The sequence below is a fragment of the Myotis nattereri genome, assembly GCF_964212035.1.
Source record: "Myotis nattereri genome assembly, chromosome: 14".
In the NCBI taxonomy this organism is placed as follows: domain Eukaryota; kingdom Metazoa; phylum Chordata; class Mammalia; order Chiroptera; family Vespertilionidae; genus Myotis; species Myotis nattereri.
The window spans coordinates 36,817,401-36,834,910 of NC_138089.1; the positions used below are offsets into that span (position 1 = coordinate 36,817,401).

General features: G+C 40.4%; 1 protein-coding gene across 1 annotated transcript in view; it reads left to right on the forward strand.

Moving 5' to 3' along the window:
- The first annotated feature begins 1,155 nt into the window (after window positions 1-1,155).
- Window positions 1,156-17,510, forward strand: part of MRPL3 (mitochondrial ribosomal protein L3) — a 42,670-nt gene continuing 26,315 nt past the window's right edge. Inside the window, exons 1-5 of the mRNA XM_081106197.1 lie at window positions 1,156-1,428; window positions 2,492-2,676; window positions 3,872-3,963; window positions 7,147-7,245; window positions 15,088-15,187. Of these exons, the coding sequence (XP_080962323.1) occupies window positions 1,337-1,428; window positions 2,492-2,676; window positions 3,872-3,963; window positions 7,147-7,245; window positions 15,088-15,187 (568 nt within the window). The 5' untranslated portion in view covers window positions 1,156-1,336. The remainder of the gene's footprint in view (window positions 1,429-2,491; window positions 2,677-3,871; window positions 3,964-7,146; window positions 7,246-15,087; window positions 15,188-17,510) is intronic.

Here is a 17,510-nt window from a genome sequence, read left to right on the forward strand (position 1 = left end):
GAGATATGATTTTTTTTTCTCCAAGTTTCAAAGTGTTATTTAAAAGTCCCTGGGGTGACTGCAACAGCAATAGGTGAAATGGAAGAGCAAGCAAGGCAAAGGTTTTGAGCCTACTGAAGTCCAAGTAGTAGCCCCGAATTAACCATATTCTGGACCTTTTAAGCCAGGCTAGCCAGATAGCTGTAAAAAAGGGGGGGGGTGTTAAAATAGCTAAAATTTTCAGTTCTTATTTCCAAATGTCTACAAATACCCATTTGACAAATTTGGAAACAGACTTTGGAGTGGAATGAATGCCTACGGCACACACAGGGTGATTAGGCTGGGTCTGGAAACAAAGACAGAACTTTGTACAGAAGGCCTATTAGCTACTTATTGTTGTTACAAATTACCCTACAACTTAGTGACTCAAACAAAATAAGAGTAATCACTTATTCTCTTTGGCAGCAACTTCTGTCAGGTACCCTTAAGTTCCTTGCCTGGGTAGTTCAGGCTCAAGCTCCTTCATGAGTTGCAGTCTAGGAGGGGTTGCTGGGGCTGGAGGATCCACTTGCTAGACAGCTCACTCCTGGCTAGAAAGTTGGTCGCTCGTCACATGGGCCTCTCTACAGGGCTGCTGGAGTGTCTGCAGGACGTAACCGCTGGCTTTCCCCATAGGTAACAATCCACTGGACAAAGACAGAAGTAGCAATACCTTTTATGACCCAGCCCTGGAAGTCACACACCATCACCTTGGCCATATTCTATTGCTAACACATGCCAGCCCTGTTTCAGGGCCGGCTCTATCCACCTGCCCGATGTGCTATCTGGGACCAGCACCAAATTCCGAGTCTGCATTCCTTCATGCATCATATAAAAATAACAACTTCGTTTTAGCCTGTTTTGAACATAAACCAGTATAAGAAAATCAAGCTCTGCTTAATACAATAATTACTAAGACGGCATTATTTAGAAGTGATTTCACTTTCTTAAGCATCCTGCACCTAATCCGCCTCCCTCATTCTTCTAAAGCTTAAACTCCGAACATACTTTCCCCCCAACCCCCTGGAGAGAAAATCAGTGCCTGGCCTCCCTACACCAACTCCTATCCAAAGTAGGACTATTCCGGAGGCAGAACTTTCGTTCCAGGGGCTGACCCTGGTGCCCGGAGCGTATTTCAGGACGGACCGGAAGGGGGCTCCTGCGGCAATTTCCGTCCCGGAGGGCAAAGGCAGGCAGCCGGCGCGGGACGGCTCCGGGAGGATTGCGGTGCACGCGCGAAAGCAGCGTGGGGACTCCCTGAAAGCAGAGCGGAGGGGCCCCCGAAAGTGTAGCGACCCGAGCCCTGTCCGGCTCCTCCATGCTTGGCTGGAGGCCGCTGGCTCTGGCCGGCTCCCAGGCGCTGCGCCTCGGCGCCGGGGGCCTGGATGCTGCCGGGCGCTTCGGGGACAGGTGAGTGCGGGCGAGAGACAGGGCGTGTGTGTGCGTGTGTGTGTGGGGGGGTGGGGGGGTAGGGGAGGGTGGTGGTGCGGGGGAGGCGAGGGGGTGATCCCTGCAAAACTACGACTTTGAACAATGACAAGGCCGGGCACAGAGGGTTCTGCCCTGGGAGGGAGAGGAAGGGGCTGTGTCCAGACCTGAAATACAGAAGAGTAAGGAGCGTTTCTCCAAGGAAGCCCGTGAAAGGACCCAAGGGGTGGTTTTGGTTTTTGTGCGTTTTTAATGCGTATGAGCGACTGGCCACGAGCATTACCAACAGCAGTAATAGATAATCTGCCAGTTGGTGGGCGTTTTCTGTGTCCGCGATGCTCTGTTAAGTGTATGAGGCGCCCAGGCCGCACGTGAGCTCCACCAGCCTCTTCTACAGAAGCTGTCATTCCGTTTTGCAGGTCAGACGGAGGCTTGCACAGGAGCAGGACCTTGTCCCTGGCCATTCAATTAATAAGTGCAAATTGGGATTCTAACCTGAATAATCTTACCAGGCTACAGGAGGAGGATAGACTACAGAGAGCTTTGCTTTTCTGACACTCCGTGCAGGACGTACACACCTGCTTACAGACCCAGTCCCGGAGGGCTTTCCTGGTGTGTGCAGCGGACCCGAGGCCATGTCTCCACACACCCAGCTTCAGGTTCTGAGCCTGGGCCATGTCCTTGCAGGGAAGAGAGGAGCTGATCAGAGAAAGGTCGGCGTCCCGTATTCTGCCACTTCCGCTGGGTGTGAAATACTAAGGTTCGCGTGCAGATGGCTTCTCCTGTGTCTAGGCAGCACCGCCTGGTTAGAAAGCTATTTACCCCAGGAGAGAAGACGGAGAACTTCTCCTCCAGGGTAACTCTTCACAGTTAAGATGGGAGCCCCATTGTTACCATCAGGAATGTCAGGAGAAAGAGGCGCCCAGAATCCAAGCCCTTCCCGAAGGCCCCGATGACACTCTCCAAGGCATGTAACCTCCCTTCGCTGTGTTAACTAGAGAAACTTCTGAGTTGTGGTTTGTTCTCTCAATTTTTGTTTTTACAGGACAGACCTCTGGCTTTTAGTTAGAAGTCTCCATGGCAAGAGTAGTACTTGGTGGGATGAGCACCTTTCTGAAGAAAACGTTTCGTTCGTTAAGCAGTTGGCCTCCGATGACAATAAAGCCCAGTTAGCGAGTAAACTGTGTCCTCTGAAAGATGAACCGTGGCCTATACATCCTTGGGAACCAGGTGGGTATTGTGTATACGATGAGTTCTCCTCATTCCTTGGTGGCTGGCACATTCAAAATTACAGTGACTGCTTGATAGACTTATCATCTCTTCAACTTATTGTTCATGTCTTAGGTGTGTCTGTTTCATTGTGGCTTGGTGTGCATGTTTATTACCAGCATCCTTTTCTGCTGTCAGTGAATGTCTGGTAATAATCAAGACTTACTAAAAAAAGCTGTTTTGTATGTGAAATGAGACTCATTCTGCATACATTTTCTTGTTTTCTTCAGATTTAAAAAAAAAAGACTATAAAGATAAATCAGGGGAGAAAAATCTGGAAGAGTATGATCTAAGTTGTGTTACACAGATGTCTCCAGTTGGGATGCTCCAGCATTCCAGGCTTGCCACGGGCAATGCCAGCGTCAGCTGTGTGAGCCTGGCAGCGTGCTAAACCCACCTGTGGACAGGTCAGGACGAATAAGGCCTTCCTGTTGAGACAGCGATCTCTGGGTGGGTTTATTATAAACAGTTGAATTGTACAGTGGAGCAACTTTATCAATTTATGCAACAAATCTAAGTGTTACGGGGAAGGCCAACGTATTTTAGCAATATGACCACTTGTGTCATCCTTATGAACCCTGCTAACTTTTTGGAATTAGATGTTTCCTAATTACTGAGGTTTGATGTTTATACTAGGAAAGCAAAGCATAATAAGGGATTTATCCTGCCCTCTATTAATACCACAATTTTAAAACCAGAATTAGCCCACCCGGTGTGTTCAGTGGTTGAGTGTTGACCAATGAACCAGGAAGTTGCCAGTTTGATTCCCAGTCAGGGCACATGCCTGGGTTTTGGGTTGTTCCCCAGTAGGGGGCATGCTGGAGGCAGCCCATAGATGTTTCCCTCTCTCCCTAAAACCAGTAAAAACTTACTTTAAAAAAAACCCCATCATATATCCATTTAACTGTTTTCTTTTTTGTGTGTCGTTTCTTATATTTGTTCAGTATATGGAAATTTATTGAGTACCAATGTCTTATGTTAGGCATGGTTGAAGACGCTTACATCTATAAGGAACATTTGTGTTTTATTCTGTGAATATGTTAGCATGCTTATTTTCCCGCTCCTTATTTTGAAACCATGATTTAGGAAATACTGTTGCATCACATTGGCAAAGTTGAAAAAGCTGTGTTAACCTTCATTTGTTTTGAATTGCCAGGTTCCTCTCGAGTAGGCCTTGTCGCGGTGAAGCTGGGCATGATGCCTTTCTGGACCAAAGATGGTCAAAAGCATGTGGCCACATTACTTCAGGTAAGAAACAGCAGTGACAGTAGATCTGTATGTGTGCCAGGATCTACTTGTGCCAACCTAAATGGGCAACATTTGTGTCCTGAACTATTTAACTGTGTGATGAAGAATAGGTTAATGTTTAGTATAAATAAATGCTATTAAAGAACTTTACATCTGATGGTTTTGGTGAATGTTCTCACTCTGGCCTGAGTGGTGGCCGCCTTAGTAATGGCATAGGGTAACTGGGACAGTGAACAAAATGAGATTGTAACCTCGCTTCTCACAGATCTAGTTTAATTTATAATCAGAAAAAGTCTCAGTTCCATCTTGTTTTCATTATGAAGTTCTTTCAGCTCCACAATAATTTTTATCTCTTTGCTAACTCAGAATGTTAAACACTTGTTAGGGGAAGCAGCGTTTTGTTCTCTGAGATAAAGTAAACCCCTCTACTGTTTAATAATGTGGGCCCTGGAACCAGAATATCTGAATTCAGGTCTTGGTTCTGCCACTTCTTAACCGTGTTCTTTGAAGCACTGTGTCTCATCAAAAAATATTATATACTACTTTTTAAATGAAATAATTATGACCTACCTGAAAAGGTTATTGTGAGGATTACACGAGATATTAATGTTAAGCACTTAAAATGTAAAACAGTATTAAATGTCCAGTAAATGTTGGCTGCTGTTGTCTTTCTCATTACAGTGGGGCCTTGACTTACGAGTTTAATTCGTTCCGAGACCGAGCTCGCTAAGGAGCTCGTTAACCTAAATTACTCTATCAACTCAATGCAGAAAATCGGCTGAGAGACAGCTGGTATCTCAAAAAACTGGTTAGTCGGGACCCTCGTAAGTCAAGGCCCCACTGTATTATTATAAAAAGATCACAGGAAGTTAGGAGACCATCCTCCCCAAATCACTTGGATAACTCAGTTTATCTTTGGGGCCCAGCCTTAGACAACTGATTAGGCAGATGGTGGTAATCAAATAAGAGCTCATTCACCTAAGTCAGTGGTTCTCAAGCTCGGCTGCACATTAACCCTAATTAAGTTAATAACAGTGTACCTACCTATAAAGTTTAAGTTTAAAAAATTTGGCTCTCAGAAGAAATTTCAATCGTTGCACTGTTGATATTTGGCTCTGTTGACTAATGAGTTTGCCGACCACTGTTCTAAACCATGTCGACAGGTGCAACTAGGGCAGTGGTCTCAACCTTGGCTGCACATTAGAATCACCTGGGAATCTTTTTAAAATCCTGATTTCTGGGCCTCATCCTCTGGAAATTGTTTTTTTGCTACTAATGTTGTGGCCCTACCCCATAACAAAGAAACAGAATTTCCGGAGGATGAGGCCCAGAAATCAGGATTTTAAAAAGATTCCCAGGTGATTCTAATGTGCAGCCAAGGTTGAGAACCACTGGACTAAATGATCAAGGATAAGATTATAGTTTCTAGAACTCTAAGGAACTTTGGGAGCTTTTAGTAATGACTGGTGGATTGTAAATCGGGATGACCACTTCAGAAAATAATTTAGCCTTATGTAGTAAAGCTGAGATAAGTAAACCTTGTAATCTGTTCCATTTGTGAGGGTTACTAGAAGATTTAAACAAGTATGCACCAAGAAAACTGTACAACAGCGTTAATAGCAGTATTGCTCTTAATACTCCAAAACTAGAAATAACCCAAATGTCCATCAGCAGTAGAATGGGTAAATCATGGTGTATTTACATGATGCAATGCTGGATAGCAGTGAGCTACATCCAACAACGTGGAGGAACCTTACAAATGTAATCTTGAGTGAAAGAAGCAAGACATGGGAGACTACATTCAGTCTGATTCCATTTATATAAAGTTTAAAGCAGACAGCACTGAGCAACAGCATTATTATGTAGTACTTTCAAAGGTAGTAATGGTAAAGAAAAGCCAGTAAAGGATTACCATAAATGCCAAGGGTAGTGGTTATTTCCTGGGCAGCGCATCTCAGTGTGACAGAATCGCCTGGACTGTAGGTCCTGGAGGGCTTTTAAATCGGCGGTTGGCGACCGCTGGTTTAAGGAAACCTTTGGAGCAGCGGTCACCGACTGGTGGTCCACAGGGTATGAAAGGCGGGCGACCGCTGTTCTGAATCACAGAGGTTCTGATTTAGCAGGTCTGTGCTGAGGCCTGAGCCTGCGTTTCCACTAGGTTCTCGGGGTGCTGATGCTGCTTGTCTGGACCACACGTTGAGAGCCACTGCTCTAGAAGTTTGGAAAAGAAAAAAAGGGTGGGAGTTGATTGGGAAGAGACACACAGGTTTTAGGGATTCTGCTTCTTGTCATTGGTAGTGGTTATGTTCAGGCACCTCTCACCAACACCAGAGAGGTGTTACCCGACAGCCCCCTGAGCCAGTGGGCGAGGGCTGTCCCCAGCCTCGATCCTTGTTTCCTCACATAAATGAATTTATACGAGACACCTTGACTGCTTTGTGAAAAGCCAATTCATTAAAGCATGCGCCGTTATTGAAAAAGCAAAGCAAACAAGCAAACCTCTACATCTGGCTTAGCGCAAATGAGCTCTCAGCTAATCTGAAGAGCAAATTGGGTGGGGATCCAAGGCTTTATATACCCTCCTGTCTGTGGGCTTCAAAATTCCTCTGCTGACTATTTTGGTATAGATTAATTCTCAAGGGCCCTTTTTTTACTTTATTGTGTCCTTCCCAGAATTTATGAAAGGCTTTTGGCAACTTTTATCTTGCCAAGCCTTGAGACTGCTGGCTTCTCTGTTAGAGAGTAAAACTGCCATTTTTTCCTTTCTGCATTCTCTCATTAGGGAGGTGTTTTTTGTTTTGTTTTGATTTGGTTTAATCATTTGCTCTTTGTTCTTGGCTGGGGAAAATAATGGTTTGTTAGTTACAAGCTGGCTGCAATTTGCCCACACTGTTTGGCCTTGTTTTAACTTTCCTGTCTCAGTTTCCCTATTCCTCCTGCCCTGGAATCCTATAACAGTTATGTGCATATTTTCTTTAAAAATACTTATTTTGTTATATATTTGTGTTTTATGCACTTTCTTAAGGGTGTTGTATTTGACACTTTTTTCAAAGGTTATCTGTATTTTAAGATTGTGATTGATGTTAGAGGAATAATGAAATAAGTAACTTTAATGACTGGTGTATAATGTTGAAATGTATCTTGGCACAGACTTAGCCTTTTTTTTTATGTTTGTGTTTTTAGGTACAAGACTGTCATGTCCTACGATATACTCCAAAGGAAAACAATGATGGAAAAATGGCAGCCCTCACTGTAGGAGGAAAAACCGTATCCCGTTTTTATGTAAGGATGTATTTTCATTCCTAGAATAGTACATTTTTTAGTTTTAGACCTGAATCTTTAAGTTTTGAGCATATTCCATTGCCACAAACTTGTTTTGTCCATGAGATAAATGGTGGGTGGGGGAGAGTCAGTCTAGTAGAGCCATTGAGCCCAGGAGTCTGAGATTGAGTTTGTTCCAGTATCTCTCCTCACTGTTTGGAACAAGTAACTACCCTGTAAGCTGCAGTATTTGCCCATCTGTAAAATGGGGATGATAATACTGCTGACATAAGAGGTTTGTTATCAGGATTACATGAGAATTTTCAAATGTGCCTGGCATGTAACAGACAATAATCCTTTTTTGTTATTTTGTTGTTGTTTTTTAATGGTTTTCTTTCTAAATTGTTTCACCAACAGCATGTAAAAGTTAGTTTTGTATATGTTATTATTTTTTTAATCCTGACCCGAGATATGTTTTTATTGATTTGAGAGAGAAAGAGTGTGAAAGAGAGAGGGGTAGAGAGAGAGAAACATTTATGTGAAAGAAATATCGATTGGTTGCCTCCTGTACACACCTGACCCACAACCTGGGTGTGTGCCATGACTAGGAATCGAACCCTGGAACTTTCAGTGTACAGGACAATGCTTCAACCAACTGAGCCACCCTGGCCAGGGCAATTTTCTATAGAATGAGCTTTCAATATTTGGGGAAAAGTTGTATACAAACCCACATCAGAATTTTTCAAGTGAAGCATCTTTTCCAAAAAGAATACTAATAGAATGCTGAGTATGTCGCTTAAATTTGAAAAGTCTGCACAATTAGTATCCTTAATTGGATGACTAAAAGCAGAGAATACCTTTCTAGAAATAGTGATGGTTTTTACTAGTGAATACTGAAACTCCTTTAGGTTTACTGAAACATTGCTTATCTTAAGATAAACATTTTTCCATTGTAAATTGTTTATGAAATGAACGTGGATGGAAATTAGGATACAACCTATACCATGCAACTATCAAAACCCGCAAGTGCTTGTTGTGTGCCTCCTGTTTCATTGTCATAGGTAACGTCTAATAAGCACTTACTACATGCCAGGTACATAAGCATTAAGCCTTTACACTTATTAAGGGATCTTTTCAGCTTCTGAGGCTAACGAGAGTTAGTAATTCATTCAGGGCTACCCACTGGTAAGAGGTAGAGTGACAAGCAAACTCCAGAGCCTTACTTTCTTAACTGGGACTTGATGTTCACCCTCTGGGAGCACATAAGTGAATGGGGAAGATGGACACATAAGTCTGCCATCTCAGTATAGTATTATAAATGCAACAAGCACAGAATGTGGATGGCCACTTCTGGTTGACAGATCCTCTGAGGTTTCACAACTAGGAGACCAGAAAGGAGGATGTGTTAAAGGCACACCAGAGGGAATGGCCTCTGTAGAATGTGGAAGTGTGTGTGTGCTTGGAAAGAGAAGTGTGGTGTGTCTCAATCTCAGTGTGTGGGTATGGGGCCAGTGGGTGCAGCTGTCAGGGTAGAAGGCTAAGGAGTTCAGACTTCATCCTGTAGACTTCAAGGAGCGCTCCTAATTCTTTAATCAGGGTAGATTCGTATCATTTATTTAACAAGATAACAATTTGATAAGAATCTTTATGGAGGGAGGACATTTAGGAGGTTGGTTTAAGCACTAGGGGAGAGTTGATAGAGGCTTTTGAAGCAGGGCAGTTGGAACTGGGATATGTGAAAGACTGGGTGAGTGAGAATGTGTGGTTAGAGGGCCAGGCACAGAGCAGTTTCTAACTGAGCAACTAGGTCAGTGCTTATGTTGTAACCTGGACCAGGGACAAAGAAAGGGAAACAAGAGGAGAGAGATGTTTGAAGTGTTGAGAGAAAACCTAAGTGGAGTTGTCTCATAAGGATTAGAGAAGTTGGCTATTTTTTGCATATTGTGGTAGTATTGTCTATTTTTCATTAAAGCTTTAGAACTATTAATTCTTGACAGTTTATTGACTAATAATGTCAGGGTTCAAATAATTCCACAGTAATTAAAAGCACAATGAGGTATTTATTGAAACTTCTTTTTAAATGTTTGAATTTTTAGCTGTGACATGTCAGCCTTCATGTCAATCATGTGATAATTATTGGGTTTAACAGATTCCACTGTTTTCTAATTGATTGTATTGCTGTAATGACTAGCACCATCATCTTTATTTTTAGTACCAATTATTGTAAATTCACATCTTTAAGAGCTTTATATTTGTAAATCAAGCTTCATGTTGGGATAATCCATTCTGCTTCAACAAATCTGTGGACATTACTTCCTCACAACTACAAAATAGTGGAAAAATGAGTGAACATAGGATCAGAAGAACCAGTTCTAATCCTGATCTCTGCCATTAGCTCTTTCTCTCCACCTTTTTTGAACATTCTTTTTCTTAACATCCATTTTCTTATCCATGAAAACAGGATATTAGCCTTGATGGTCTCTAAATTCTCTCCCAGTTCTAAAAGTCTCACAGTGGTTTTCTAATAGTTTAGTTTTCAAGAAAAAAACAAAAGTTCTAAAATAAGAAAAGTACTTGCCAGCTCAGTTTACTGTTTTACTTGGTGATGATGTCTTACAAATACAATTTTGTAATGTAATACTAATAACTAAAATATTACAGAAATTGCTTGTATTCCACAATACAAACTTTTAAAATAACTTACTTCTCTAGTATAGAGAGTGCTACAGAGGCCCTTCTTATTCTTCAAGATATAAATTTTCTAGATCTAGGGGACATGTATTAGTATATTAAGGAAAAAACTTTGTCTTTGAACAACCTTTCTTCAGAATGGTATGTGAAAGAAAAGTTTTAGAATTCTTGATAAGTAAAGCATTTTGATTCAGAAAGGGAAAAAAATTGTAAACTAAAAGTATATAAACTTCTTGAATATTATAACCCTTAGGGAAATTGCAAGTAGATTGATTATAGGTTTTTAAAGAGAGAGAAAGACCTATGAATATAAAGTATCTAATAGTTAAGCATTCTAAAATAAATTGATTGAATCAGTTTGTTTATAATACGGCTAAAGCTGTTGTTTTTTTTAAGCTGTAATAGATTTATGCCTCCAAGAACTTCGAGTCACTTTGCTTTTGTTATTTTTGTGTCTTAATATACATAAAAGCTGATGTGATCCGTAGTATTTTTGAATAAGGAAGTTAAGTAGCCTCAGAGTTGATTAAACCAATTCATCTCGGGAGCAGAGAAGCATTTTCATTGTGAGAGGATAATTGCAGAAAACTTTGAAGTGGGGGTGGAAATGCAGTTTCATAGATGGGATTATCCAAGTGTGACACTGCTGTCAGTCTTTTAAATTGCCTTTGAACTTATTTATTTGGAAGTTTAAAAAAAAATACACCTCTGTTCCACTGCTGCTGGTTTCAACTCAACTTGAGCATTTGGTTTTTCTCATGGCTGACACCTAACTAGTTTTATGATATTTTGATGTTTAAAAGAAAAAAATTGAAGTATTCAATTTTAGTGAATTAGGAAGATAATCAAGAAGAACATATTACATTTATTCTTTTTATGTTGGAGTCTACAGTTATTTAGATAAAAATGTTTATCTTGTCTATTTTGTATTACTGGAAAAAGGACAGAATTTTTCTCAGAAGCCACCTGGCATACTTAAAAACTGATATTGATAAAATAGTATGCTTTCTAAATTGCCAGGTGGAATATGTGAACATTAAAAATAAAACTAAAGTCTGTTTTAAAATTTGATATATCTGAATCTGATTCATCAGGAAAATAATTTCAAGGAGCCACATTTTTAAATGAAAGCCCTTGTGTTTGCTTTTGTTATGGAACAAGTGAATGTGATTAAGATGAAAAGCCAGGCCTTGGGAACAGTGTTGCCGCATATTACTCTTAGGTTTCCGTGAGTGGGAAGTGAAAGCATAAAGAATGACTGGATGAGTTTATGTTATCACTCTTTTGGAGAAAAGGGTGGCTTCTTAAGGAAACTGTGGGGCACAAAACAACCTTTCGTGGACATTGAAGCAGAGCTGCTCAGCATGTATTGCATGGTCCCACCTGAGGGCCCCAGGGAGATTCCCAGGAGTGTGGACTGATCCAAAAATTAAAGTTCTATGCTTACAGGCCAGTGCCACCCAATTGCATGTCCACGAAAGTCAACCCACTCAATAAGTTATAAAGGAGTACTAACAGTGCACATTTTAAATTGAAATAGTATGTACCTGAAGTTTGCTACATAATCAGGTAAGTCTGGCTATGCATATCTTCATTGCATTTGAGGGAAATGATGCTTTGTTTCAGTACATCGTCAGTGTCATCTTGCTGGATAGAGTTTGTCAATTGCTGCTATTCTTGGTTTGGTTTTTTGTTTGTTTTATTACAAATTACTGTTGATTTGGTTTTAAAGTAGCTAAGTTTCTGATAGATCCTCAGAGTAAGTCATGATGTTTATTTTAGACTTGTAAGTTTTTAGTAACTAGAAATGGAGATAGAAGCCACACACTGTCAGGCCACAAACACAGTAATGTTGTTTGCCAAGAATTAATGCAGCAGCAGGAAGAGGGAAAGGTAGGGTGTTTTGGAGAGACAAATCAGGATTTCACACCTAGACCAATGCTTGTCCTCTATCTTCTGAGTCTTTTTTTAAAAATATATTTTATTGATTTTTTACAGAGAGGAAGGGAGAGGGATAGAGAATTAGAAACATCGATAAGAAACATCGATCAGCTGCCTCCTGCACACCCCCTACTGGGGATGTGCCCACATCCAAGGTACATGCCCTTGACCGGAATCGAACCTGGGACCTTTCAGTCCGCAGGCCGACGCTCTATCCACTGAGCCAAACCGGTTAGGGCATGTCTTCTGAGTCTTTTCACCATTCATTTCGCTCACTTTGCAGTGTCTAGTAGACAGCTTCTGTCTAAAGTTACACACAAAAGTGAATAAAACAGCCCCTACCATCCAGGGACTCACAGACTAGCAGGCAGACAGATATGTAAGTTAAATAAATGGAGGGTCTAGAGATGGCAGAGATGAAAGAGCAGTCTGCTCTGACAAGGCTGCCAGGAAGGGATCCAGACAGGAAATGTCCCGCAGCTGGGACTAAACATATATGTAACAGGTTTTTAATGAGATTTGGAGGTACAAGGTGGGGAGGAAATTATAGAACCAGAGACTGGCATAGGCAGACACAGGTAAGCATACATAGAATATTGTGGCCCATTGAGGGCCTGCTGGTGCTTCATTTATAATTAGAGGGGAAGTTGAGGGAACAGAAACAGCAGGAAGATGGATATACCTGTGTTAGCTATATTCTCATGAAAGAGGCACTCTTTATATCAGGAATATAAAGTGGTACAATTTTTTTGGGAAGTCTTACAGAAATCTATATCAACAGTTTTAATTTAAAAAAGACCCAGGACATTGTGATAAGGAAGTAAGATGTCCATAAAGTTATTTATTCAGGAATATTTAAAATAGCAGAAGAACAAAGGCAGGGATGGAGGGGAAAGCAGCCAGCAGGAGCTGCAGACATAGCAACTAAAGTCTCTGCTCTTAAGAAGCTTACATTTTGATGGGATTGGGGGTAAGATAGGGAGGCTGTTGCATAGAAGATAAAAAAACAAAACAAAACAAAAAAAACCCTGTAAATCATGACAGATGGAGAGAAGTGCTTTGAGGACTAATAAAGTCTGGAGGGGTTGTGAGTGACAGAAAGTGGTGCTATTTTAGATAGGGAAGGTAAGTTGATGTTTGGATAGAGACCTGAATAAAGTGAGGGGACAAGTCATGCAAAAATCTGGCAGAAAAGCATTCCAGGCAGGGGGAACAGTATGTGCAAAAAGGACCTGAGGCCATTGTTTAATGTGTTCTTGGATTAGTAAGGAATGATGCAGGGTGAGCCAAGAGAAGAGCAGTAGATGAAGTCAGATTGTAGAGAACCTTGTAAACCATGGTAAGTAAGGACTTGGGACTTGATTCTGCATGAGATGGAAGCCGTTGCAGAAACATGAAATAGCTTGTGTTTTGAAAGGAACATGCCAGCCTGTGAATGGAGAACAGACCAGGGGTCAGGAGTGTGGGATTTTGGAGACTAGTTTAAGTGTCTATTGAAATAACCCAAGCAAAAGATGGTTGGGTGGAGTGGGGGTAAGAAGTAGTTGATGTAGGCTATATTTTTAAATAAAGTCTACAGGAATCGCTGATGTAATTTATTGACATGGGATGTGAGAAGGAAAAGAGTCAAAAGTGACCACGAGATGTTTGGCCCAACAACAGAAGTACTGAGATTTGGAAGACAAGAGGAAAGCAGACTTGTTGAGGAAGGGGGAATCAAGTTCAATTTTAGGCCGGTTAAAATTGATGTTACTATATGGCATCAAAGTGAGACATTGAGTTGGCAGTTAGACATTGGAATTTGTAGGTCAGAGTAGAATTTGAGATTGAAGTTATAAATGTAGGGTCAGTAGGATATGAAGGAACCAAGAGAGTAGTGCCTGGAAGTCGAGTGAAAGTCTTTCAAGGAGAGATGTGACAGGGTCACCTGTGTCAAGCATTACTGCTGGCGCCAATAAAATGAGTATTGACCAGTGTATTTGACCCCATGGAGACATTGGTGATCTTGACACTTTCCATTGAGTAGTAGGAGATGAAAGCACCTGATTAAAGTCTGTGTCAGAGAAAATAGACTGAGCAAGTCTTTCAGGGGTATGGTTATAAGGGGGAACAGAATGATTACCTAAAGGAGACTGGCTAAGGAAAAGTTTTGTTTTAACATATAAGTTATTATAATATTTTTGTATACCAGTAGGAACATTTCAGTAGCAAGGGGAAAATTAGTGTTTCAGAAGACGATGGGGACAGTTTCAGGAGTAAAGCTATTGAATAGATGGGAGAGGTTAGGAGTGAGTACACAGTGAAGGATATGGCTTTCAATAAGAGCATGGACAGTTCATCTGTCATTGTGATTCCCAGCCTTTTCCCATCACAATCATGTGGAGTGCTTTTAAAAAAAAAAAAAATACACACACACACACACACACACACACACACACTCTCTGATGCTTGGAATCCACATTAGACCCATGAGGCTGTAGTCTCCAAGCTGAAGCCCTGGGCATCGGCATTTTGTAAATGCTCCCCACATGCATCTTGGGCAACCTGGAGTGAGGTGGCAGAAGGACAGTATATAATGGCTGGTGTAGACACATACGGACTAGGCGATAAGTGTGAGGAAGTGCTCTTGATTCTTCTGTATTTTTTCAGTGAATCAAGAAGCAAGATCAGCTCAAAGGTGAGAGGAAGAGGGAACAGTGCTGGAGGATTTAAAAGGAGATGTGGCATAGTTGCCCTGAAGAGTGTGAGGATATAACTGGGGCAGGGGGGTGGGGGGGAATGCAGGTTGGCCTGGCCACATTTAGGATTGACTTTGAAGTTTGTGGTCATACAGTTGAATGTGACCTACCATGTTTTCTTGTAGCTGCTTGGAAACAGATACAGAGTAGACACAGTCCAATTTCCCAGGATGGGAGTTCTTGATACATAGAGTCTCCAGTGAAAATTCAAATATGAACACAACTCTGTTTCTTTCCCTACAGAACAAAGGTCTTTCCCCATGTACTGTATATGAGCTACACTCTGCACATGGTTGGATCCCACGTGTAATGGATTATAGAAGAAAAATCTCACCTCCCCTCAGTGAGGGGATAGGGTGCTCTTTGTTCATTAGGGGAACAAGAGTGCTCTTTGGCTTGTTTTCTGGTGTGTTAATAACTTGGTTTTGACTTCTACATTAAACCCCACCTTTAGTATTTACCGTGTTATTTATATGTGCTGCTTTTCCTCTAGAAATCTGCATCCAGATTGGAATTTTACCAAGAACTTGGATTGCCACCAAAACAGAAAATTAAAATCTTTCGTGTAACAGATAATGCTGTAATTAAGCCAGGTAATCTGAAGTTGGGGGAGGGGGAGTAAAAATACCCAAATCTGTGATTTGTTTAATGTCAGCCTTTTTAATAAAGCTGAATCCACAGTACAAAGTCCCAAACACTTATTTTTAAATATAAAAATGTATCTAATTTAATCACTAGGGATAAACAAATCTTTTTTTTTTTTCTTTTCAGTGAAAAGAACTTTAGAGAACTCTTTGTTTTCCATGAAAGAGGGAGGAATGCTTTTGTTTTTAATGTACAGAGAGTTTCACATTTGGAAAATTCTCAAGAAATGCATTCACTCTTAAAATGTGAAACTTACTGTTTGTAGGCTGGCATTTTATTAAGTGGAGAATAGCTATACTTGCTGAGGTAGAAGATTTTGAAAAAAATGTAGCCTAGCTTGAAATTGGACAGTGACCAATTCATGGATTCCCCAATATTTCAAGTACCCCCCTGCTACCATAACACTTTGACGTACAGAATATTATTTTAAAATTTCAAAATATTTTACCCTATTCATGGAATGTCAAAAAGTGAGATTTGGCCCTGACCGGTTTAGCTCAGTGGATAGAGCGCCGGCCTGCAGACTGAAGGGTCCCAGGTTCGATTCCGGTCAAGGGCATGTACTTGATTGCGGGCACATCCCCAGTAGGGGGTGTGCAGGAGGCAGCTGATTGATGTTTCCCTCTCATCGATGTTTCTAATTCTCTATTCCTCTCCCTTCCTCTCTTTAAAAAAATCAGTAAAATATATATTTTAAAAAAATATGATTATATTGGTTCATGTAATTAATAGAATTTGATGTCTTTAAACTTCAGAAGAGCTCTTTGATCTCTTGAACTTGAGTTCTAACAAGCATACAGTAAAAGGATGTTTTAAGATTTTTTTATTTTAATTTGTGACCTGAATTTTTTGAAGTAAAGTACAGTTGCAATGGACAATATTAATTGGAGTGACAGAAGGGCAGCCTTGATATAAATTAGAATTAAAAGATGTTTTGAAGTGCAAGGTTTGCAATTAAATGGAATTAAGCTAACAAGTGTAAAAATTAAGTCCACATTAACTTTTGCTGTAGCTCAGACCATGTGGAATTCTTGGTTTTATGGATGAAAAATAGTCAAATCTGGGCAGTTCAGGTCTCTTAACCTCATAGAAATTCAGTAATTTTTAATCTCCCTTCTTTTTTCTTTTTTTAAATTTTATTTTGCAATTATAGTTTATATTCAGTATTATTTTATATTAGTTTCAGGTGTACAACATAGTGGTTATAGACAATCATATACTTACTTTAAAATTTCAAAGTATTTTACCCTATTCATGGATTCCCCAGTATTTCAAGTACCCCCCGGTACCATACATAGTTACAATATTTTTTACTATATTCCCTATGTATTTTACATCCCCATGCCTGTTTTGTGACCACCAATTTGTACTTCCTAATCCCTTCACCTTTTTCACCTAGACCCCCAACCCCCCTTCCCTCTAGCAGCCATCATTCTGCTTTCTGCAACTATGAGTCTGTTTCTATTTTGTTTATTTAGATTCTATTTTGTTCTTTAGATTCCACATATAAGTGAAATCATTTGGTATTTGTCTTTCTCTGTCTGACTTATTTCATTTCACATAGCACCCTCTAGGTCCATCCATGCTATTGCAAATTCCCCTATTTTTTCTTAATTCAAGGATTTTCCCTGCTTGTCCAAATCCAGCCTAGGCACTGCCTTAAAGGATACTACCCTCTGGAATCCTACAGCACTTTACTCCCTGTTTTAAACAAGCAAACAAAAATTATCTTCCCATACATTCATTCTCTACTACATTGGTTCCAGCTTTTTAAAATTACTTAACTAAATTTTTTTTTAATTTACCTATATACTATATTAGTTTCAGGTGTACAATATAGTGATTCAATATTTTTATACCTTACAATGTGATTACCCCACTAATTCTAGTAATCATCTGTTACTGTTCAAACTTAACACAATGTTATTGACTATATTTCCTTTCACCTTTTTCACACAGCTCTCCACCCCCTTCTTTCTCATAGTCATCCCTGTGGTCTGTTTCTATGAGTCTGTTTTTGTTTTATTTGTTCATTTGTTTCTTTTATAGCTTCCACATGTAAACGAAACCATACAATATTTGTCTTTCTCTGCCTGACTTACTTCACTTGGCATAATACCTTCTAGACCAGGGGTGGGTAACCTTATTTCTGCCAAGGGCCATTTGGATATTTATAGCATCATTCATGGGCCATACAGAATTATCCACTTAAAAATTAGCCTGCTATATTTAGTCAAATTTAACTCACCTCTAATGCCTTGGCAGTGCCAG